At 42.6% G+C, this 23,714-nt stretch overlaps 2 protein-coding genes across 4 annotated transcripts; one reads left to right on the top strand and one right to left on the bottom strand.

Moving 5' to 3' along the window:
• Positions 1-155: 155 nt before the first annotated feature.
• On the bottom strand, positions 156-16,263 carry zgc:174164 (uncharacterized protein LOC570656 homolog). Of its 2 annotated transcripts, XM_046853349.1 has the most exons (23): positions 16,131-16,263; positions 12,199-12,308; positions 12,023-12,099; positions 11,854-11,932; positions 11,085-11,161; positions 10,119-10,290; positions 9,596-9,658; positions 9,439-9,510; positions 9,163-9,332; positions 8,767-8,857; positions 8,118-8,248; positions 7,107-7,278; positions 6,592-6,684; positions 5,796-5,991; positions 5,406-5,511; positions 4,826-5,009; positions 4,623-4,709; positions 4,225-4,330; positions 3,904-4,045; positions 2,845-2,977; positions 1,502-1,597; positions 1,368-1,399; positions 380-489 (listed from the first exon to the last, which is right to left on the bottom strand). In XM_046853349.1, the coding sequence occupies exons 1-21, from the start codon at positions 16,243-16,245 to the stop codon at positions 1,505-1,507; spliced, it is 2,469 nt and encodes an 822-aa protein (XP_046709305.1). In that variant the 5' UTR covers positions 16,246-16,263; the 3' UTR covers positions 380-489; positions 1,368-1,399; positions 1,502-1,504. The 2 variants fall into 2 exon arrangements, with proteins under 2 accessions (XP_046709304.1, XP_046709305.1); XM_046853348.1 differs by lacking the exon at positions 1,502-1,597 and having other exon boundaries at positions 156-489.
• On the top strand, positions 16,142-21,831 carry c7h10orf88 (chromosome 7 C10orf88 homolog). Of its 2 annotated transcripts, XM_046853362.1 has the most exons (7): positions 16,142-16,275; positions 18,281-18,716; positions 18,822-19,019; positions 19,142-19,214; positions 20,235-20,435; positions 20,677-20,957; positions 21,094-21,831. In XM_046853362.1, exons 2-7 carry the CDS (start codon positions 18,580-18,582, stop codon positions 21,272-21,274), a joined length of 1,071 nt encoding a protein of 356 aa, XP_046709318.1. In that variant the 5' UTR covers positions 16,142-16,275; positions 18,281-18,579; the 3' UTR covers positions 21,275-21,831. The 2 variants fall into 2 exon arrangements, with proteins under 2 accessions (XP_046709318.1, XP_046709317.1); XM_046853361.1 differs by lacking the exon at positions 16,142-16,275 and having other exon boundaries at positions 18,133-18,716.
• Positions 21,832-23,714: the final 1,883 nt, after the last annotated feature.

Raw genomic sequence — 23,714 nt, 5'->3', positions numbered from 1 at the left:
ACACACTGTAAAATTATTCACATATTTTTATTATTTCATTGATTTAATTCACTCAAATTGAATAATTGTTTTTGTTTGATCTCAGACTGTTTTTCTTTATATTTAGGATCAACCTTGAGAAAAATATATTGAACTTATTGAAAACAAATACAAAGTAATTTTTATTAGAATTTATTAGCTTAATCGTGTGGACATTGTGTGTGTGTGTGTGTGTGTGTGTGTGTGTGTGTGTAAAACCAACAAAGGTAATGAAGGAACCCAGACAACAACCTTCAGCAAATAAAACCATAAAAAGAGCAGTTTATGGCTGAATGATGTCACGCAGCACATCGAAGTTCTTCACTGTGATCGTGAACATCATCTTTATGTGGATCTGCTCAGGTGACAATTCTCCTCGGTGGGATGGGTCTGGGAGCTCCAGGTCCATTTCTAGGAGATGGAGTCGTCCAGACTGCAGGCTGCACATCACCATCACCTGGACTGTTCGAGCTGCAGGACCAAAGAGAAAACTTCAAAATCTCCAAAAAAAAAACTGTAGTGATTTGCTATGTAAGGAATAAAACACTAGGGAAGTACAGCAAGGGGCAAGTGATGATCCAGATATAAAAGTGTGAGGTGTTCCAGGATGTGGGGGTGAAGAACGGCATGAGAACATTAAACGGGTGCATCACACCTAACTGTGGATCATCATCTTCTACCAGGGTTGAGGAGTTAAAGATCTCGAAAATTGACTGAACAGCTCGATAGATCTCATTACAGCTTCCATTCTGCTGCTCCAAATCACGAACACGGATAAAGTAGTGCGGAAGAACTTTGTGCATCTGTGTCGTGTCTTTAATAATGACGCTGTTGGTGTTAACTCCTGGTGGTGGCGCTGTTTCTCATTTCAACATTTTCTTCTTCAGTCCATTAAAATTCCTCTTGAGCCTGGAGTTTATTAAAATCACTGTATTCAATATATAAATTCCACCACAAACCAAACTTCTCCATGGAGCTCAGAAAGAGTGATCATAAGAGCCGTCTCACTCTGGATGAAACCAGACGTTACCATGGTTACAGGTGTTTATAGCAACGTGGTTATTTATAACAGATACAGTTGATCAGGATAGAAAGATATAGTGTATGTTTATGTACTGCGTAGATACAGTATATAATAGACACAGAGACAGACACAGAGACAGACAGACAGACAGACAGACACACAGACACACACACAGACAGACACACAGAGACAAATAGATACAGACAGACAGATAATACACAGACAGACAGACAGACAGAAATAGATACAGGCAGACAGATACATACAGACAGACAGATAATACACAGACAGACAGACAGATATGTACTGAATGTGTATAGATTACCTTGTCTGAGCTCCAGAAGGAGAAGATGGATACTGAAACAGAAACATCAAACATCTCATCATTACAGCTGCAGAGACGGAGTTATTATCTGTATACAAACACAACATCATCCCACTGTATAAAGCAGACAATACACATCAATGCTGTACTGGTTCTCCTGGTTCCTTTGGTTCTCCTGGTTCTGCTGGTTCTGCTGGTTCTGCTGGTTCTGCTCTGCTGGTGTTCTGAACCTGTTACAAAAATCTGATCTTCATGCTGCAGGATGTGTGTTTATAGCAAGACTCATGGTGCTGGTTTAAAGATATCTGAGATGGTGCAGGGTTGAAGGTATCTCAGATGGTGCAGGGTTAAAGATATCTGAGATGGTGCAGGGTTGAAGGTATCTCAGATGGTGCAGGGTTAAAGGTATCTGAGATGGTGCTGGGTTAAAGGTATTTCAGATGGTGCAGGGTTAGAGATATCTGAGATGGTGCAGGGTTAGAGATGGTGCAGGGTTAGAGATATCTGAGATGGTGCAGGGTTGAAGATATCTGAGATGGTGCAGGGTTAGAGATATCTGAGATGGTGCAGGGTTAGAGATATCTGAGATGGTGCAGGGTTAGAGATATCTGAGATGGTGCAGGGTTGAAGATATCTGAGATGGTGCAGGGTTAGAGATATCTGAGATGGTGCAGGGTTGAAGATATCTGAGATGGTGCAGGGTTAGAGATGGTGCAGGGTTAGAGATATCTGAGATGGTGCAGGGTTAGAGATATCTGAGATGGTGCAGGGTTGAAGATATCTGAGATGGTGCAGGGTTGAAGGTATCTGAGATGGTGCAGGGTTGAAGGTATCTGAGATGGTGCAGGGTTGAAGGTATCTCAGATGGTGCAGGGTTAAAGATATCTGAGATGGTGCAGGGTTAAAGATATCTGAGATGGTGCAGGGTTAAAGGTATCTCAGATGGTGCAGGGTTAGAGATATCTGAGATGGTGCAGGGTTAGAGATATCTGAGATGGTGCAGGGTGAGAGATATCTGAGATGGTGCAGGGTTGAAGATATCTGAGATGGTGCAGGGTTGAAGATATCTGAGATGGTGCAGGGTTAAAGGTATCTGAGATGGTGCAGGGTTAGAGATATCTGAGATGGTGCAGGGTTGAAGATATCTTAGATGGTGCTGGTTTAAAAATATCTGAGATGGTGCAGGGTTAGAGATATCTCAGATGGTGCAGGGTTAAAGGTATCTGAGATGGTGCAGGGTTAGAGATATCTGAGATGGTGCAGGGTTAGAGATATCTCAGATGGTGCAGGGTTAAAGGTATCTGAGATGGTGCAGGGTTAGAGATATCTCAGATGGTGCAGGGTTAGAGATATCTCAGATGGTGCAGGGTTAAAGGTATCTGAGATGGTGCAGGGTTAGAGATATCTCAGATGGTGCTGGTTTAAAGACAGCCAGAGATAAAAGCTACTTCTAAACAAGTAGCTGCATAAAGAATACCTGTGGATATGTAGAAGGAGTCTGAATGGGAGCTGGAGGACGTGCTGGAGGACCTGCTGGAGGACCTGCTGGTGTTGGTCCCGGTGCTGGTCGTGATGCTGGCTGGTTCCTCTGAACATTCGCTTGATTTGTTCTGTGAAGTGATTTGACTTATTTTACTCACAAATATAAAAGACTGTGGAAATTACAGATGCCGACACACACGTGGCCTCAGGAAATAAATAAATAAACGATCTCACGTTACACCGCATAAAAAATCTCAAAATCGTCTTCATTGTTAAAGCTCACACACTCCACATGATCTTTTCATCAGATCTCTTTACTGTAATAAAAAACTCTGCTTTATAATAGAGGTCCACGAGCCGAGGCTCCGATAATTAAATGCTGGAAATCCATACCGTAAGCAGTACGAGAGCGGCCTCTAGAGGCGAATCACTGACACCACATGCTGTTTTTACATACTGCGTGCTGCACGAGAGCGCTGTATCATTTTTATTATTTGTAATTTATTAATTATAGAATTATAATTATGAATGAATATATTCATATTTATTTATTTAGCACATTTTCATGATTCAGTACGTTTATTTATTTTTGTAATAAAGTTCAGTACTATTTTTACATAGTGTTTTTTTTTTTGAATCCAGTTTGCATTTTGGTCGATCAGTCGATCGTTCGGTTATCGGCAAGTACGACCCGACCCAGCTATCGGTATCGGTCGACCTCTACATATTCCAGAGCGCTGTTAAATACTGGATTCTGATTGGTCAGAAAATAGATAGTAATTTATAGTAACTTTTCTTTGCATTTTTTTTGTTTCTTTCAAATCAGATGAGGAAATAAAAAAATAATAATAATTTATATATATATATATATATATATATATATATATATATATATATATATATATATATATATATATATATATATATGTAAAATCGATTTCCTTTTGATTTAGTTTGTGGATGTTTTTATTTGTAATAAAAGTAAATAATTATAATAATGTTTATTTAATGTTTTTAAATGCTCATGGAGATAAAATTCTTTTTTTTTTTTTACCTGTGCTGTTTGGACCGTCGTTTCCTGAAGCACCTGTTCAGAGAATCTCGTCTGAATATGTACAGAAGCACAAACACCAGCAGCAGTAGAAGGGGCAGCACCAACAGGAAGAAGATCAGCAGGCCGTTCCTCAGCGAGTAATCTGAGAATGGAACACACACGACTCGTACCTTCACACTTTCTAACTCTTTCAGTTCGAGGGAGGAGGAAACCTCAAGACTCATCAGGATGCTCATGGGTTCCTGGGGTTCAGCGTCGAGTTGAGCACCTGATTAAGAACAATCAAGAACTGTGTGTGTGTGTGTGTGTGTGTGTGTGTACCTATTTCAGCAGGTCCGCTGTCCACGCTGCCTCCTCTGCCCGATTTGTCACAGTAAGGAGGAGCCCAGCCGTTATTGCAGTGACAGTTTGCTTTATCGTTACACACCTGGAACATAACACACTCATGTCACACACACTCATGGGACACACACTAACGTAGCACACGTCACACACTCTCAACACATCTCATTTATACAACCATTGAGCCATTGAGGGATAAGGGCATTGCTAAAGTGGCAGATTGGTGGTGCTGGGACTTGAACTAACAACCTTCTGATCCAGTCCAACATCTTAACCACTGAGCTAGCACCTCCCCTCCCTCCTCACACACTCTCGTCTCGTCTCGTCACACACCCATCTAACTCTCTCTCACCAGAGCGAGCGTTTCTCATACACACCCCGTTTCCATGGCAGTCCTTCACAGAGTCACACATCTGCCCACTTGTCAGCAATGATGAATTCACACAACCGAAGTTCATGCAGATCTGAGGACCATCATTGAAGATCACAAAAACATGAACATTTATTAAATCTGTGGTTCAGAATGCAACTCGAACAAAAAAACAAAACTGATGTTTCATCTCACGGAACACGTCCTCACCTTGCCCGCAGCGCACACCGTCCCCGTTTTGACGTATCCCGGGTCGAGGACGTCGGATCCCAGGTTGAAGTCGGCGTTCCTGCAGGAGATCCCTGCCGCTATGTTCTGAACGCTGATGACTGCCCCGGCTGGGGGGTAGTTAGAGTCAAAGTTTGTGCACTGGATCTTCCCACACATTGAGTTACTGCAGAAAAACAGAATATAAACACTATAGCTATAAACACTCTTTCCTTCCCCATTTTCTCTTTCATTCATATGATCCAAAATCACTCCAAATAAATCAAAACTGTTACATACTTAAAGAATTAAAAAAGATGCTTCAAATAAACAGCACATGGCGTCAGTGAGTCGCCTCTAGAGGCCGCTCTAGTACTGTATAAAGCAACCCGGAAAAACTATCAATATGGATTTTGCAAATAGTCGATAGTTCTAGCGCAGATTAATCGGTCGAGATCTACTTGTTACAGCTTTATCTAGATGAGCACTTTAATATAGACCTGCACTGTTGTCAGAGCTGCTGTTTTAGACAATTAATCAGCACCTGATGACACATGGAAGAGAAACCGAGCGCCGTACTCACGCCACAGAACACGGGACGAGGGAGGATCCCGAGTAGCCGCAGTTTCCGAACTTGGTGCCCTGAGTGTTGATGTAGCTGAAGCATTTATCATCAGCTTTTGTCGCTTCTGAAACAAAAAAAACATTTACAATGTTTCAGATTTAGAATATTGTACTTTTTCTTTTATATTTAAGCTGCTCGTCTACAACCACGAAAAAATTTAAAAGTGCGACTTTTATCGCTACGTCACGCTACTCTGAAATGCAGAGAAATTTCATCGACTCCTGAAACCTGGATTATTGTAATGTAAAGAAGGTTTTGCTTCTCATTGTGGTTTTCTGCATCATTACTACTGTGTGTGTTTTAATTATCCAGGTTTTCTTCATGATCAAGAAAAGAGAAGGTGGGTACGTTGGCCGAAGAGCTGCTTGCACTGGTAGTCCAGCGTCTGGCAGCGACCCTCGTAGCAGTAGGCGGTACCACCCTCACACGTCAGACCGTCCATCATGTAGAAGTCTGAGGGGCAGAAAGACGATTGGCCGGTGCAGAACTCGGGCAGGTCGCACTGGTTCACCGAATTTCTGCAGGGCGTACCAGATACCACCAGCTGCAGGAAATACACACACTGATCAGTGGTCATGACAGTGGAGATACAACATCAATACCAGAGAGTTTTGTAGATGTGATTAGACTCCCTCACCCCCACAGTCACACATGGTGGAAGTTTATTGGTTTGTATTGTTTTGGAAGAGGGAAGGTTCTGGAAAGTGAAAGGAATCCTGAACCAACATGGCGCCCATTCCACTCTTCAACACCATGCAGTTCCGTCTGGACTGTGGCTCATGGAACCGACTTCACCGTACGACAAGACGATGAGCCGAAGCGGACGTCTGAGTTCTGTACGTGTTATTTAGAGAGCAGACAGACGTCTGGAGTGATATCTATCATGACCTGCCCAGTCAACGCACCGCAATCCTACTGAACTGCCCTGAGAAATGTCTCTCAGACACCATAAACCACCATGAACACCATGATGCTGAATGAACCTGTGGAGATGCCGTAGCTCCTCCTCCGGTGTAATTTCTCAACACCTTTATGTAATGTGTGTATATGTGGATGAAACCCTCACATTGCCCGGGGAAACTGCAGTGATTCTTTAAAGAAGAAGAACTTTACATGCATCTGTATCCATGTAGTGCACATGTACCTGACAGTCAGCAGTACAGCAGAGTCCAGCAGCACAAACCGAACCCTTCGTGAAAGTGCAGGTAGCAGCGTTACAGCATTTATTTGTGCAGTTCTACAATCACACAAAACACACACACACACACACACACACACACACACACACACACACACACACACACAAATATAAACAAATGAAGTTTTTCAAACATCCACAACTGTCTGTTTGTCTGTCTGTCTGTCTGTCAATTCCCCAGTCTATCAGTGCATACATTTATTTATCCATCTGTCTATCCATCACTATGTCTAAAGAGTGCAGTGTTTTTAAAAAACAATGTAAATGATAATAATTAGATTCTTTTTGAAACACCATAAAAGGCAAACTGAGCTAAAATAGTGAATAATTGTTAATAGTGCTAAATCAGTGACCACGCAATGGGAGTGAGATAACTGTGTTATATACACACACACACACACACACACACACACACACACACACACACACACAAGCCCCAATCCTAAATCCCGAAGCGTTACCGCTGGCGATCCGCAGTCGCATTGCTCCGCCGCCTCCAGGACCCCGTTTCCGCACACCGGCACGGAGATGATGCTGTCCTGAGGCGGGACGTTCAGCAAACACAAGCCTGCTCCTCGCATCACCAGGCTCTCGAAGTCATCATCGCTACACGTGCTGAACAACGTCGACCCCCTGCACGCACAATAACAACAAAAATATACACATAAACACAAGCACATTCTCTATGCGTCATTGTTGGATTCTGATTGGTTGGAGGGCATTGATACATGTTTTAATTGATCATTAATATAATTAAGTTTATTTATTCTACTAATAATAATAACTAGAGGTGGATTTTACTGATGCCGATATCTAGTTTGGATCGTACTCACCGATAACCGATTAATCATCCGATAGCTTTTTAAATAGATACCGGATTAAAAGCAAACAAACATAAAACTCCATGTAAAATAGTACTGCAATTTATATATAAAAAAAAAACGTACTGAATAATGAAAATGTGCTAAATAAAAATTATAAACAAATACGATTATATAATTAATAAATGATCAATAATAAATATAACATTGCTCTCTCCATGCAGCGCCTCGTCTCATGTGTAAAAACAAACAGCATGTGATGTCAGTGATTCGTCTCTAGAGGCCGCTCTTGTAACGACAGCGGACTGGAACCCGGAAAAACTATCAGTATGGATTTTTATTGAAACATTAGTGTTTCTACAGTAACGGCTTATTCACAAAGACGTTCTGTAACAGGTGAAGCTTTTCCCCCAGATATCTTCAGTTCTTTCATGCTAGGAAAGCACTAAATTACAGGCCGGGGAGGAAACGACTGCTTCTACATCACGTGTGAACATTAAATGCATCCATAAAAATGGATAAAAACACAACATCGTCGTTTAATAAAAGAAAAATTGTATCCTCTGTGGTACAATAGGAATAAAATGTGCTGATGTATGGAGACGTTTATGGTCAGCTATTGGTGTGCTAAAGTGTGGAGAAGTTACTGACGTGGCAGTGGAGTGCATGATGCAGGTGCCTCCTGCACACTGGCAGCGTGTGTCATCGTGGTTCATGCCCAGGTTGTGTCCCATCTCGTGAGCCAGCACTGTGGAGTAATACTGCAGCGCACTGTCGCTAAACTGTAAAGAAAACACAGCGTGCTTCAAAATATTTGCATTGATAAATACTTCAACCCCCTCCAGGTCTCTGACATTCCTGTTTTTCCAGCCATGCCACAGTCCTCTGGTGTTCCTCATCATGGGCGTGGTGACAAATCGGAATTGTTCAAAGAACCTCTATTGACACGAAAGCCAGATTCTGTTCCTGTTTGAGGAACCAAGTTTAGGACTAACTAGTTTCTTTATCTGAAAGCTGATTGGTCTATCAGAGGAGCACCACGTCCACGCTGATGACATCAGAGGTATTTTCAGAAAGAATTTTCCAATCATGTGTTACTGAGGTACACTGGATTCTGATTGGTCGTATTGATGTATTCTGACTTGCTGCATCATCTGTGCTGATGTCACTTTAAACATGAAATACAGGGTGGTTTCGGGTTGCGCTGACGCTCAGGGAACAGTCAGACACCTGATACCAGAGAGCAGGTGTGTATTTTTACTGTGAGCAAAACAGAATGATATTTTGGTATTTTTCTGACCACGCTGATTCCACCGGCGCTGCTCGCTGAGCAAACGGACCCGACATACGCCATGCCCAAAATCCCTCCGCTGTAGGCTCCCGTCAGACCCCTTTATAAACACACACACGACGATTGGTCAGATGTTTAAGAAGGAAAAACTGATTTGTGCACACACACACACACACACACACACACACACACACTAATTCCAGGGTCACACTGTGTGATTTTAGTCGTCTAGACAAGTTTTAGAAATCCTGTAATCTGATGATCGCAAAATCTGGCAGAAGATTTCTGACCCCTGCAGTGTGACTTCTGAGATACGACACTGAGATACAGATACTTCCTACAGTCTGGCGAGGACTATAAAAATCACACAGTGCGACCGCGGTGTTACACACACTACACACTTACACGACTAACTGGGCCATGTCGTTTCTGATACGTGACGTCAGATTGTTCTTCCTCCAATTCACAAAATTACTTAGAACATCCCTGGCCTCTCCAGTCACGTTGAACGGGTTGCCAGTCTCAAAAACCTCCAGCCCCATCAGCACGATGCGGATATTCAGCGGCTTGTAGTACTAAAGGGGTCGAGAGATCCGAGTTACCACCCTGGAGATGATTATTTACCAACTGCGTATCCTGGATTGGTTTATTCCTGCTCACACCCGAGACTCAAACTCTCACCGTGTCCAATAAATTGGCAAGCTGCACCATTTCCTCCCTCACGGCCGTCACGTTTTTTTTCTTAATATTAAACTGCGAATAAACAAAGAAATGATTTAAACAAAAAACACAAACTGACCCTGAGATGTAGGATATAAACCACATTTCAGACGCCTACCCTCAAGTTGTCCACCACCAGCACCAGCTCCACGTACCGGGTCTGAGGCAGGGCGCGCTTTTTCTGCTCAGAGATAAACAAACATTTATTTTGGTGTAAAATCAAACAAGAGGAAAAAAAAAAATGCACCACAGTTTAAATAAGTCCCAGAGATCGATATATAACGACCCTCAGAATTTTCCCCATCATATATCCTTATCTTAACATTTTAATTCACAGTAAAACATTTTTCTTCAGTCCACATTTTCACAATGGTATTTAAAAAACACTCATCTGGCAACCTTGAAGCTACAAACACTTTCATTAGAAGGTCATGAACAGGATGTTTATCCGGTGCGTAACCCGACTCTGAACACCCCGACTCTAAACACCCCGACTCTAAACACCCCGACTCTAAACACCCCGACTCTAAACACCCCGACTCTAAACACCCGACTCTAAACACCCGACTCTAAACACCCGACTCTAAAAACACCCCGACTCTAAAAACACCCCGACTCGCCCCTGCAGAAACATGTCTGACCCGTAAAAACGCATGCATTGACAAGGTGCGATCTGAAAACCCATGCTCCTCCACTCCGCACACAAACGGCTGGGCCTGAACGTCCTCCAGAGGAAACAGGATGTGCTCGTTGTCCGAGGCGTTCAAAGCGGGTTCCAGGGCGTAACTCTCGTTCCTGATGAAGATCACACCCCTTGAAATGAAGAAATACATACATGTAGTACTTAATGATGGACTTTTACAGACACATGATCAACTTTAATCATCTTTAGGGTCACGGTGTAGGTGCAGGAAATCCCTGGATGTGTTCCGATAACGCAGGAACTGTGATCATCACATGGGGGTTTATCTTTCATACTTCAGACCATGGATTCAGACATGCGTGTTCCTTTAGTGTTTATGCAGCAAAAAAACTCAGTAAAAGGCAAAAACACATAAGAGTTGGACAGTGAATGAGTGGAAGAAAGTCCAAATGCGTCTCTACCAGAAAGACTTGTGTAATATGGAGAACAGGACAGAAGATATGATCAGACTCCCTCACCCCCACACTCACACATAGAGGTGGAAGTTTAATGGTTTTGGAGGAGGGAAGGTTCTGGAAAGTGAAAGGAATCCTAAACCATCATGGCTCCCATTCCATACTTCAACACCATTTCTTGGGATGAACAAGAAAATCTCCATCTAGTGAAGAACATCGAACTGTGCGTATGCTGAACGTGTGTAAAAGTTCTTAATGCTAAAGGAAGATTCTCACTGAAATTAAAGACATTTATAGGTTCTTGCACTAAAGAATATTAATTTTATTTACTAGTCACAGCAGGTACAATGAGCTCCGTGTGTCGGAACACACAATCAGATCCTTTCATCCAGGAAGAAAAAGTCAGAGATGTGGAGAGTAAATCAGTAGCTAGACAGTGTGTGTAAATAAAGATGTGACTGGAGTCTCCTCAGCCACGGGGAACCTGAACACTGTGAGGAGGAACATACCTGAGACCATTACAGGAGCTCAGAGCCACCAGAGACTCCTCCTGACCCGAGACGTGGCCCGAGTAATGACACAGAGCCTGCAAGACACACAACACAACCCATCAGCTAACAACCACACACAACACCGCTAATCAGCTAACACCCAACACAACCAATCAGCTAACAACCACACCCAACACCGCTAATCAGCTAACACCCAACACCGCTAATCAGCTAACACCCAACACAACCAATCAGCTAACAACCACACCCAACACCGCTAATCAGCTTACACCCAACACAACCAATCAGCTAACAACCACACCCAACACCGCTAATCAGCTTACACCCAACACAACCAATCAGCTAACAACCACACCCAACACCGCTAATCAGCTAACACCCAACACCGCTAATCAGCTAACACCCAACACCGCTAATCAGCTAAGACCCAACACCGCTAATCAGCTAAGACCCAACACAACCAATCAGCTAACACCCAACACTGCTAATCAGCTAACACCCAACACCGCTAATCAGCTAACACCCAACACAATCAGCAAAAGCAAATCAGCTAACAGCAACGCAACACTGCTAATCAGCTAACAACAAACAGCTAAACTAGCATCTACCAAACACCTAATTATCTATCTATCTATCCATCCATCCATCCATCCATCCATCCCTAAACAGGTATTTTACTTTCTACCAGTTTTTTTGTAAATCACTCAGAACATGATACTGATCAGATCAGCTTATCAGCGTGTGAACGTGTGAACATGAGTCTTACAGGTTTCTCTGGGTGATGTTTTATGGAGTCACGCTTCACATCATGAGACACCACAGTGAAATCAGGAGATAAAAAATGTCTGAAATGAAAAACAAACCCACATTTCCACGTAATCAGTAACACGGCAGATGAATAAATAAACAGGGAGAAATATATGCAGGTCTCCTACCTGTTCCTGGTCAGCTGAAGGAGATGAAACGTCTTCTCGATCTCAATGGAGTAGATCAGAGAGTCTGGATCTGAACTCTGAAAATACAAACACACCCAATTTAAATGTGTTAAAGCTCACACACGTCTGATAACAATCACGTCTGATATAAAGATCACACGTTTTTTTTCTCAGACCTGTCTGTGCGTCTGCGTGGCCTCGTCGTCTCTCTGCCACCGTCTGTGGACGAGCTGAGGTCTGACGATCTGATAGCTCCTCAGGTTCGAGGTCTGATAACGGAGCAGATCTGTGAACATACACATAAATCAGTCTATCTATCCATCCATCCATCTATCCATCCATCCATCCATTCACTAAATTCACACACACTGGAGATCAAAATTAGAAACAATTTATAAACAATTGAACAATTCTGAAATAATGTCATCTTCACTGCTCAACAGTTCTGGTACCATGCTACCAGAACACCTTTTCCACAAAATAACTAAGGCATTTAAAAAAAAACATTATTTTCAGAAAACACACTGATCAAAATTAGAGAACTCTTTCAGATACCTCCCAGTTATTGGTGTTAATCTGCACCTGGTGCTAATTTCCTTGATTATCTGTAAACCCCTATTTAACTGGCAGCCTAACTTCCAGTTTCACTGACTCTGCAAGATGGTGAGCCGTTCTAAAGTGACTGAAAGCCTCCAGCAGCAGGTTGTCCAGATGAAGGCCAAAGGGACGACCCTATCAGCCATAGCAAGACAAGTTGGTCGTTCCAAAACTGTGATTTCAAGAATATTGAATCTTTACAACATCACAAACTTATACGTCATACAGTTTCTCGACGTTTAAGAGCATTTGGACTGAAAGCCACTCTGCAGTGACCAAACCTCTCATTAGCAGAAAGAATCAAAAGGCTAGACTAAGCATGTTGTGTGGACAGAGGAGAACTGGTCCAAAGTTCACTTCAGTGATGAAAGCAAGTTTAATTTATTTGGGTCCGATGGGAAACATTATGTTCGGAGACACACTGGAGAAAGACTGAACCCAAAGTGTGTAAAGAAGTCAGTGAAAAGTGGAGGAGGAAGTGTCATGGTTTGGGGCATGTTTTCTGCAGCAGGAGTTGGGCCTCTTATACAGCTACATGGCAGAGTGAATGCAAATGTTTATCAGAACCTTCTTCAACAACATATGGTTCCTTCCCTGAGTTCATCACCCAATCAGCCCGCAGTGTTCATGCAGGACAACGCTCCATGTCACACAGCAAAACGGGTAAAGCAGTTCCTTGAAACTGAAAACATTGAAATAATGACATGGCCTGCCCAGAGTCCTGATCTCAACCCAATAGAGAACCTCTGGAAAATCCTTGGTGACAAAGTTATGGCCAAGAAACCCACTACAGTCACCGAACTGTGGAGGAGACTGGAAGAAGAGTGGACCAAAATCACACCAGAGCAGTGTGAGAGACTGGTGCTGTCCTGTGGCTGCAGATGTGCTGAAGTCATTCAGAGCAGAGGCCTGGACACTTCCTACTAATTGCTGACTGTTGTAACCTTCAGAACATTTTGTTGTAATCTTTTTCCATGCTTTTTAAATGCCTTAGTTATTTTGTGGAAAAGGTGTTCTGGTAGCATGGTGTAGACACGACAAAAACTCCTCCAACTGTTGAGCAGTAAAGATCACATTATTTCAGAATTGTTCAATTGTTTATAAATTGTTTCTAATTTTGATCTCCAGTGTATATATATATATATATATATATATATATATATAAATATATCTCTGTCCATCCTGTTCGTCTGTATGCAAATTTAAGAACTGTAAATATTTTTTATTCAAATTAAATATCCATCATTCAATCAAACAATTAACCCATTAATCAACACATCAGTGAACATCTGTGTGAATCCATCAAATTGTATTTATTGATAAACAGATCAGTTTCACCTGAGCAGGTGTTTCATCCCCCCCACACACCTGCTGCATTCTGATTGGTTTCTTTCATTTCAACTAATTCATTTAACAAACTGCTGCAGTGTAAAAACACAATGAAGCGTGATTGTGTTACAAATAATACAAAGTCATGAAGCGTAAAACTGCTTCATCACCACCACCACGTCCCTCATGATCTAACCAGAGCTTATTATTCAATAAACACGTGTAAAAATACACAATTATACACTACTTCTGTGTGGTACAGGTTGTGTATGTTGTGTTAATTTTGTGTGTAGGTTGCGTTGAGGTTGTATTAGGGTTGTGTTGAGGTTGTGCATGTTGTGTATGGTGTGTGTGTGTATGGTGTTGTGTATGTTGTGTTAAGGTTGTGTATGTTGTGTGTATTGTGTGTGTGTGTGTAGGATGTTAAGGTTGTGTATGTTGTGTGTATGTGTGTGTGTGTGTAGGATGTAAAGGTTGTGTATGTTGTGTGTATGGTGTGTGTGTGTAGAATGTGTTAAGGTTGTGTATGTTATGTGTATGTGTGTGTGTGTGTAGGATGTGTAAAGGTTGTGTATGTTGTGTGTATGTTGTGTGTATGGTGTTGTGTATGTTGTGTGTATGTGTGTAGGATGTGTTAAGGTTGTGTATGTTGTGTGTATGGTGTTGTGTATGGTGTTGTGTATGGTGTGTGTGTAGGATGTGTTAAGGTTGTGTGTATGGTGTTGTGTATGTTGTGTGTGTAGGATGTATTAAGGTTATGTATATTATGTGTATATTATGTGTATGGTGTTATGTATATATTATGTGTGTGTAGGATGTGTTAAGGTTATGTATATTATATATTATTATGTATATTATGTATATATTGTGTGTATGTGTTAAGGTTATGTATATTATGTATATATTATTATATATGTATGTGTGTAGGATATATTAAGTTATGTATATTATATATATATTATGTGTGTAGGATATATTAAGGTTATGTATATTATGTATATGTGTGTGTGTATGTATGTATGTGTGTAGGATGTATTAAGGTTATATATATTATTATATATATATTATGTATGGTGTTATGTATATATGTGTGTGTGTGTATGTGTATGGTGTTATGTATATGTGTATGTGTATGTGTGTATGGTGTTATGTATGGTGTTATGTATATATTATATATTATGTGTATATTATGTGTATAGTGTTATGTATAATTATTATGTATATGTGTGTAGGATATATTAAGGTTATGTATATTATGTATATATATGTGTGTATGTGTGTGTAGGATGTGTTAAGGTTATGTATATTATGTATAGTGTGTGTGTGTAGGATATTAAGGTTATGTATATTATGTATATATTATTATATATGTGTGTGTGTAGGATATGTTAAGGTTGTGTATATTATGTATATATTATATATTATGTGTGTGTGTGTATATAGGATGTATTAAGGTTGTATGTTGTGTGTATGTGTGTATGTGTGTAGGATGTATTAAGGTTATATATATTATGTATATATTATATATTATGTGTATGGTGTTATGTATATTGTGTGTGTAGGATGTGTAAGGTTGTGTATGTATGTGTGTATGTGTGTAGGATGTGTAAGGTTGTGTATGTATGTGTGTGTATGGTGTTATGTATATTGTGTGTATGTGTGTAGGATGTGTTAAGGTTGTGTATATATTATGTGTATGTGTGTGTATGTGTATGTGTGTGTATGTGTGTAGGATGTGTTAAGGTTGTGTATGTTGTGTATGGTGTTGTGTATGTTGTGTGTATGTTGTGTGTATGGTGTGTGTAGGATGTGTATGTTGTGTGTATGGTGTTTCCAGAATGCAGGACGCGAACACGGGCATGTAAATGAAGAAGTCCGGGTCACCTGACGTGTTGTGTATTTTGTTTGTATCTGTTGTGTAGAGATGTTGTGTAAAATGTTGTGTAGAGATGTTGTGTAGAGATGTTGTGTAGAGATGTTGTGTAGAGATGTTGTGTATCTAAGAGGAATTCTCCACAAGCGCTTTATCACACTCGGAGTGTGTGTCAGAGGAACACCGGTGAGGGAGAGAGAGGAGAGAGAGAGAAGAGAAGAGAAGAGAAGAGTTCCAGCTTATCTCCTCTCCTGTAAACTCCTCGGAGAGCGAGTGAAGAAGGTGCGATAGGTTTCTGAAAGTTCTCACCTCGGTTCAGGATTCCATCTGCGTGGAGCAGAAAGAGCAGGAGGAGCAGGAGAACCGAGGAGAAGTTCCTGCTGCTGATTCCCCCGCGACTTCTCCTGGTTCCTTCTTCCCCCATTCCTCGGGCAAACCGGAGGTGGAGGTGGAGGTGGAGGTGTGTGTGTGTGTGTGTGTGTGTGTGAGGCACCAGGTGAGGCAGCTCTACACCTGTCTGCGCAGGCGGAGTGACCGTGCTACGTTTAAGAGCTACTGCTGCTGTTTCACTACAACCTTCCGCCACACACACACACACACACACACACACACACACACACACACACACACACACACACACAAATATTTACAGTAATTAATGTAATGACGCGTGTGTGTGCAGGTTTCCACTGAATGTAATATAATTATTAGAAAGTGTGTGTGTGTGTGTGTGTGTGTGTGTGTGTGTGTGTGTGTGTGAGTGATTAGTACACTAAAGATCACTCCACGTCCTGCTGTTATAGAAAATCTAATCATTTTAATAGATGTTTATTTGTAGTGTTTTTAACAGTGGACTCACAGCAGCTTCTCTAATGAGCGAAACCACTTCATGAGGAAGAAACCTTGTGAGGAACCAGACTCAGAAAGGAACCCATTCTCACAAGGTTTCATCCTGAAGAAGTGGCTTCACTCCATCATGGTTGAGGTTCAGTGGTGAAACTTCATTTAAACTGTGGTCCTGAACTCATGTAACAGACTAATGATATGAATTCCATCCATCCTCAAAGTTCTTCAGTTGCTCAGTAACTTCATGGATCCTTTAGGTTGAACCATCCTCACCTAACGTGTCTTCAGTTTAGGAGAACTTCACCCAGAGGCAGGATGTCAAGATGAATCAGGCAGATCTGAAGAGAAGAACGGGCCAGGAACACTGATCACTGGTACCTCAGGAGCATGTTTGAGATGGAAGAAGAGTAGAGCGCTGACAGCGAGAGAGGAAGTGGGATTTTTAATGATCCTCATTGTATAAAAGTTAAAGTGTGATCAGGGGAAAGTAGGAACTTCAGCTCTGGCAGCAGAACTAAAATGGAGAACCAGAAGCTAACAGACATGAGGGATCTCTGAGGTAAGAACAACAACAAACCAGAGGGTGAGGGAACGACAGCATCCAAATATCCCAGTTCACCAAAACGCTCCAGGATCCCTCCAGATCTGCTCCGTTACCTTCTAAAGCAGCTCATGTTTTATTCCTGTTACACTTCTTTTCTTGTATCTGAGAGACACACGTTCCTCACCTTAACATTAACACTGAGATACAGCAGAGGACCTCTGACACTGGAGACTCCTTCCTGTGACGTCTCCTTCTCACGAAATCTTACAAACCAATCCGAGCCCCTGTGAACGGGCCGTTACTACGGAAACGAGACCCGAGAACCTGCACCACTGTGACGGCTGTTGATCCTGAGAATTCATCAACACCTCCTCGTTTATCATGAAGATCAATTTGTATTTTTCTGTTTTAATTTAACTGATTGTGTATTTTGATGCTTTTATGAAGACAAATGTGTATAAATCTGTTCACACTGACGTCATTTTAATATATATTAATTATTTAATATGATTTAATTATTATAACTTTTTTATAGTATAGTTTTAATGCTGTCCTTTGTTTTAAACTTAATCAGTGTGTGGTTTATCTATCTATCTATCTGTCTGTCTGTCTGTCTGTCTGTCTCTCTCAATCTCTGTCTCTATCTATCTGTCTGTCTGTCTCTATCTATCTCTGTCTGTCTGTCTGTCTCAATCTATCTGTCTGTCTCTATCTATCTATCTATCTATCTGTCTGTCTGTCTGTCTGTCTGTCTGTCTCTGTCTGTCTGTCTGTCTCAATCTATCTGTCTGTCTGTCTCTATCTATCTATCTGTCTGTCTGTCTGTCTCAATCTATCTGTCTGTCTCTATCTATCTATCTATCTGTCTGTCTGTCTGTCTGTCTGTCTGTCTGTCTGTCTGTCTCAATCTATCTGTCTGTTTGTCTCTATCCATCTATCTATCTGTCTGTCGGTCTATCTATCTATCTATATGTTAATAAATTTAATGAGTGTTTCTACACTGGACTGTAATCACTTTTTAAATCGTGTACACGGCGGGGACTTTTATTTGAGCGGGACTTTTATGCAGGCGGAAGTAAGAGCAGACCAAACCCAGCCGTGACCTGTACAATGCGCATGCGCGTTCCCGGAGCAGCGTGGGTGATGGCAGGAGCCTGTAGGAGGTTTGTTATGTGATCGCGTTGAAGTTCAGCTGGACTTCAGTGAAGGTTCCTGAGGGACAGCGACCGATCTGCTGGGTGTGTGTGTGAGTGGAGTCCCAGATGGAGTAGTGTGTGTGTGTGAGTGAGTGACGTAAACACGGGTTCCTGTGACATCAGAGTAGAAGATTTGGATGTGTTTCTTCTCTCACACATTTCCGCCACTATCATGATGAGCTCAAGTGGTGATTCCGTGGTCTCCTCACACACGTCCTGGGTGTGTATATCTCCTACTGAGCTTAAGGAGATCCTCCTCACGCCCCAGGAAGATCTCATCACCCAGGATATCCTGGAACCTTCTGACCTGTAAGTGTTATCTCCTTGTTAAATCTGGATCCTGCTCCTAGATCAGAACTGACCAGAAGATGGTGGTAGGTGTCGGTGTGATGATGTGTCACCCCCCTGTCTCAGATGTGCTCCAGTGCTCCTGGAGCGAGTGGAGGAATCTTCTCCGTGCCTCATCACGCTCCTGTGTCGACCCGATTCTGGTGCTGTGATCAGCAGCGTCCAGGTGGTAAGCGAGGCGAGGACCCTGGAGGTTTACTCGCTCTCTGGAGATTACTGTGGGACGAGCCGTGGCGAAGAAGACCCGAGATGGCAGCATAGCAGGTAGGCGTGAAGAACAGGCGAGGAACCGTCCATTCTCTTCATACAGAACTTTAGCATATGGATGACTGATTCTGGTGCTTACACAGATCTAATTTGTGATTGTAAACGTTCTCATGCTATAGTGGTGAGGAGAAAAGAGTCTTCTACAGGAGCCACTTGGTGCTGGAGTTTCCACTGGCATCGTGTGAAGTGAAGGTACGTCTGCCTCCTCCTTATCTTCTCATGGACACACACCAATCACTGCCTTCACACTAATCTGAGCAGGTGCTCAGGAGGGAGAGTAATAAAGAGATTCCTTTAAAACCTGACTCTCCACATGACTCTGACTCTCCACATGACTCTGACTCTCCACATGACTCTGACTCTTTACATGACTCTGACTCTTTACATGACTCTGACTCTTTACATGACTCTGACTCTCCACATGACTCTGACTCTCCACATGACTCTGACTCTCCCCATGACTTTGACTCTCCACATGACTCTCCACATGACTCTGACTCTCCACATGACTCTCTACATGACTCTGACTCTCCACATGACTCTGACTCTCCACATGACTCTGACTCTTTACATGACTCTGACTCTTTACATGACTCTGACTCTTTACATGACTGAATCATCACATTGACTGATTGTGGTGAATTAAAAAAAAAAATCTGTGATTGAACCACAAGGTGGCAAAATAGAGCAATACTTTATTCTCTGTCTCTCCCTCTCTTTTTTTTCTTTCTCTCTCTCTCTCTCTCTCTCTCTCTCTCTCTCACTCTCTTTTCTCTCACTCACTCACTCACTCTCTTTTCTCTCTTTTTCCCTCTCTCTCTCTCTCTCTCTCTCTCTCTCTCTCTCACTCTCTTTTCTCTCACTCACTCTTTTCTCTCTTTCCCCCCCTTTCCCTCTCTCTCTCTCTCTCTCTCTCTTTTCTCTCTCTCTCTCTCTCTCACTCTCTTTTCTCTCACTCCTCTTTTCTCTCTTTTTCCCTCTCTCTCTCTCTCTCTCTCTCTCTCTCTCTCTCTCTCTCTCTCTCTCTCTCTCTCTCTCTCTCTCTCTCTCTCTCTCTTTTTCCTTTCTCTCACTCACTCACTCTTTTCTCTCTTTTTCCCTCTCTCTCTCTCTCTTTTCTCTCTCTCTCTCTCTCTCTCTCTCTCTCTCTCTCTCTCTCTCTCTCTCTCTCTCTCTCTCTCTCTCTCTCTCTCTCTCTCTCTCTCTCTGCAGCTGCTGTCTCTTGGAGGACGCTCGGTGGTGGTGATCAGGCAGGTGGTTGTGGGATTACAGTTTTATCAGGGAGCTGAGTTCCGGCCCGTTCCGGCTCCCAGCATCGACCTTCACCGTGTTCGGGCCATGATGCAGGAGATGGGCACCACCCTCTCACCTGGGGCCCAGAATCTCATGGACATGGTGCAGTTTCAGCAGAAGGTCAGGTTCTAGAGAGCGGGTCAGAATTTTGACATCTCCTTACACAAAATCTTGACCAGATCAGTGAGAGCACAGGAGATACCTGAAAGCTCTCCTGCTTTATCTTCATGCAGAATTCACGATGAGTCAAGACGTGTTCGAGGTTCTGTTGCTTTGATGATGTTCTTTTTCACCTGTGGCCTGTGTGGACCTCTGCCCCGTCTCTGTTCTCTCCATGAATCTCCTCCCGTTTTCTCCTCAGAACAAAGCCGACGTTCTCGGTGGGTTCCTGCCGCTGCTGATGGAAGGTGGAGCGTTGGCATGTTTGGCCAAAGAGAAGAAAGCAGCAGGAGATGTTGCTGCACCGGTGCCGGGTGGGAATCCAGACCAAAGCAGTGCCCCAGGTGCCGTAGCGGGAGGTCCAGGTGGGAACCAGAGTCCGGTTAGTCCTGATCTCCTCCCCATGCTTCATAGTGTGTGTGGTCACGTTACGCAGCTCCGCCTCGACTCTTTGAACTCGCCAAAGAAGCTGAATGGAGAACGGTGAGCAGCACGTCCAGTTTGAAGTTCTTAATAAGTTCCTGGGCCTTGGGTGTGACACGTGTGTGTGTGTGTGTGTGTGTGTGTGTGTGTGTGTGTGTGTGTGTGTGTGTGTGTGTGTGTGTGTGTGTGGTTTCAGTGAGAATCAAATGTGCAGCGAAGGTCTTGAGAAACTTCTGGAGAACGTGGTGGAGAAACGTATGCACGATCTGGAGAACAGGCTGAAGGAGCACATGGACGCACGCCTGGATGCTCTTCAGCAACGTCTAGAGCTCACACTACATCAACTCTCTCTCCTCCCATGTTCTCCAAACCCCTGATGAACCTGCCGAACCCCGGAGGAGAACCAGAGCGGGATTTGTTTATGTAACATTGCTAAAGGAACTGTTGCTAATCTCGAGGTTTCTTCTGGAAAACCTTCAAACTGATCTGACTGCTAAGAAATAACGTGTGTGACGTTTCAGCACCTGAGACACGTGAGGCTTTTTAACGACAGTTGGTTTATTCGCTCATTTTTACTGATCATGATGGACATCACTAAAAATCCACTCGCTGCTAAAATTAAGTGTAAACACACACACACACACACACACACACACACACACACAGACTGAAATGTTGACGTTTTTTAACCCACTGACGGCATTGAGTTCCAGGAGGCTGCACCTGAAACACCTTCTCAGCAGAAGGTTTCATCCTGGTCTCCAGGTCCAGCCTCCTGAGATCTTAATCAGGTTCATATCTTCTCTGTGGTGTTTTGAGGTGTTTGTTTATTGCTGTTGTATTTAACGGTTTACATTAAACCTACTGGAGAACTAAAGACAAAAAAAAACAAAAACATTAAAACGTGCTTATAAAATAAACACAGTTCCTCTCACGTTCCTCTGAACTCTTCCTTTCCGGTTACATCTCCACGTGGAGCTACACACTTCCTCCCTACATCTTCTTTCATGTAAATCTAATTAAGAGAGCAGGTTTCACGAAACACCACCACGATCTGTACTGCTCGCTGATCTTCATTCCTCAGATTCTTCCTATTGATCTTTCAGCAAGAACATCATTTCCCCATCAGAACATGATCTGATGTCCACAGGAACCTCGTTCTCTTGGGCAGTTTGCGTTTCTTCATCCTCTTCTGTCAGCTTTTTTAGTATTTGTTCTTCCAGAATCTAGTTTTCATCCTCAGTGTCTCCACCACATGACCTCACTGCTGCTCTGTGCTGATGAATCACATGGACCTGAGCTGGGGCTTTTTGAATCCCAGCATCTGTGTTGGGAAAAAAAACCCCACTTCACTTAGAGGAACTGGGGAAGAGCCAAGACTCAGCAGCTGAACAAACACGTAATGAGGCTCTGCTCCAAGCGAACAGCGAGACCTGGGATGGTTCAATCACCTTCTCCTGACTCAACTTTGCTCCATCATCGTTCTGCTCTGAAACCATCTCCTTCAAATGTCCTTCAAATGATGTTCACCATCTGATGTTTAAAAGCAGTGCCACTGTATGAGGAAGAGGGCAGACAATCCGAGTTTGTAGCTTCTCTGCAGCCTCTCTGATTGATTGGTCGTGTGATGGAACAAAGCAGTGGGCGGGGCTTGGCAATAAGTGGTTTGTTGAAAAGATTTGGGTTGAACAGCGAGTTATTTTCATTCTGTATGAGCTTCAAGGTCAAAGCAAAGTCGTGTGTGTGTGTAATGGTAAAGGGTGGAGATCTGCAGCTGAAGAGTTTTATTTTCCCCTCATTTAAGCACACACACACACACACACACACACACACACACACACACACTTTTATTACAGGATACACACGAGGAAAAACCCCAAAGTGTACATTTATTACTTTTACAAAGTCATAGGTCAAGGTCAAACTTCAAGGTCAAACTTCTGTAGAAGAAAAGGAGTCAAAGTCGGCGTATTTTCTCGTTCCCCTCCTTCTGCTCTTTTTTTTGCAGCATGGCTAAAAACCTAAATCTGAGCTGAACATCAGCAATAAAAATATAATAAACATCTGCAGCTGCTAAACCCAAACAGTGAAATGTTCTGATCACTAATGAGACTGAAATCTCACCTAAAAACCACTCAAGACTCCTCCACTGACTATAAACACTACAGAGAGAGAGGGATAGAGAGAGAGAGAGAGAAATCGGGATGGATAGATATTGAGTTTTCAGAGAATTCGGTGTTGAGGCAGCTGGAGAAATCCAGATGTTGGGTGCAGTTCAGGGTCACTGTGTCTTCAGTGAGTGGGTTGGACAAAGCAAGAAGAAGAACCAGGCTTTCTCTCTCGCAATTACACACACACACACACACACACACACACACACACACACAGATTTCCTGACTCCATGTATATCTTCATTTAAAATTTCACTCATTTTTAAAGTTTTTTTTATTGGGGGAAAAAGGAAATTCTCTAGAAATAAGATTTTTTTTACACATAACATCCCATAATAATAATAATAATGTGTGTGTGTGTTTGAAGTGAAACCACTCGTATCATGATGTTCTCATCACCGTGCTTCACTGCCGGTATGGAGTTTCTGGAGAACCTCTGCAGCTCCTTTCTTAGTTTTAATACATTTTATGGTATAAGGAACATACAGTACACACACACACACACACACACACACACACACACACACACCCTGGGGTAGAACCAGCGTCGTGGCAGGAACACTAGAACGCGATCTGCAGCATTTCTACTGAATCTGAGTGAAACGATGACGATCAAGAGGACATGAAGACCCGTGCTGTAGCGTGA

Source organism: Silurus meridionalis, chromosome 7 (assembly GCF_014805685.1).
Source record: "Silurus meridionalis isolate SWU-2019-XX chromosome 7, ASM1480568v1, whole genome shotgun sequence".
Taxonomy (NCBI): domain Eukaryota; kingdom Metazoa; phylum Chordata; class Actinopteri; order Siluriformes; family Siluridae; genus Silurus; species Silurus meridionalis.
The sequence above is the reverse complement of the archived record's forward strand: the minus strand, read 5'-3'. Positions and strand labels throughout refer to the sequence as shown.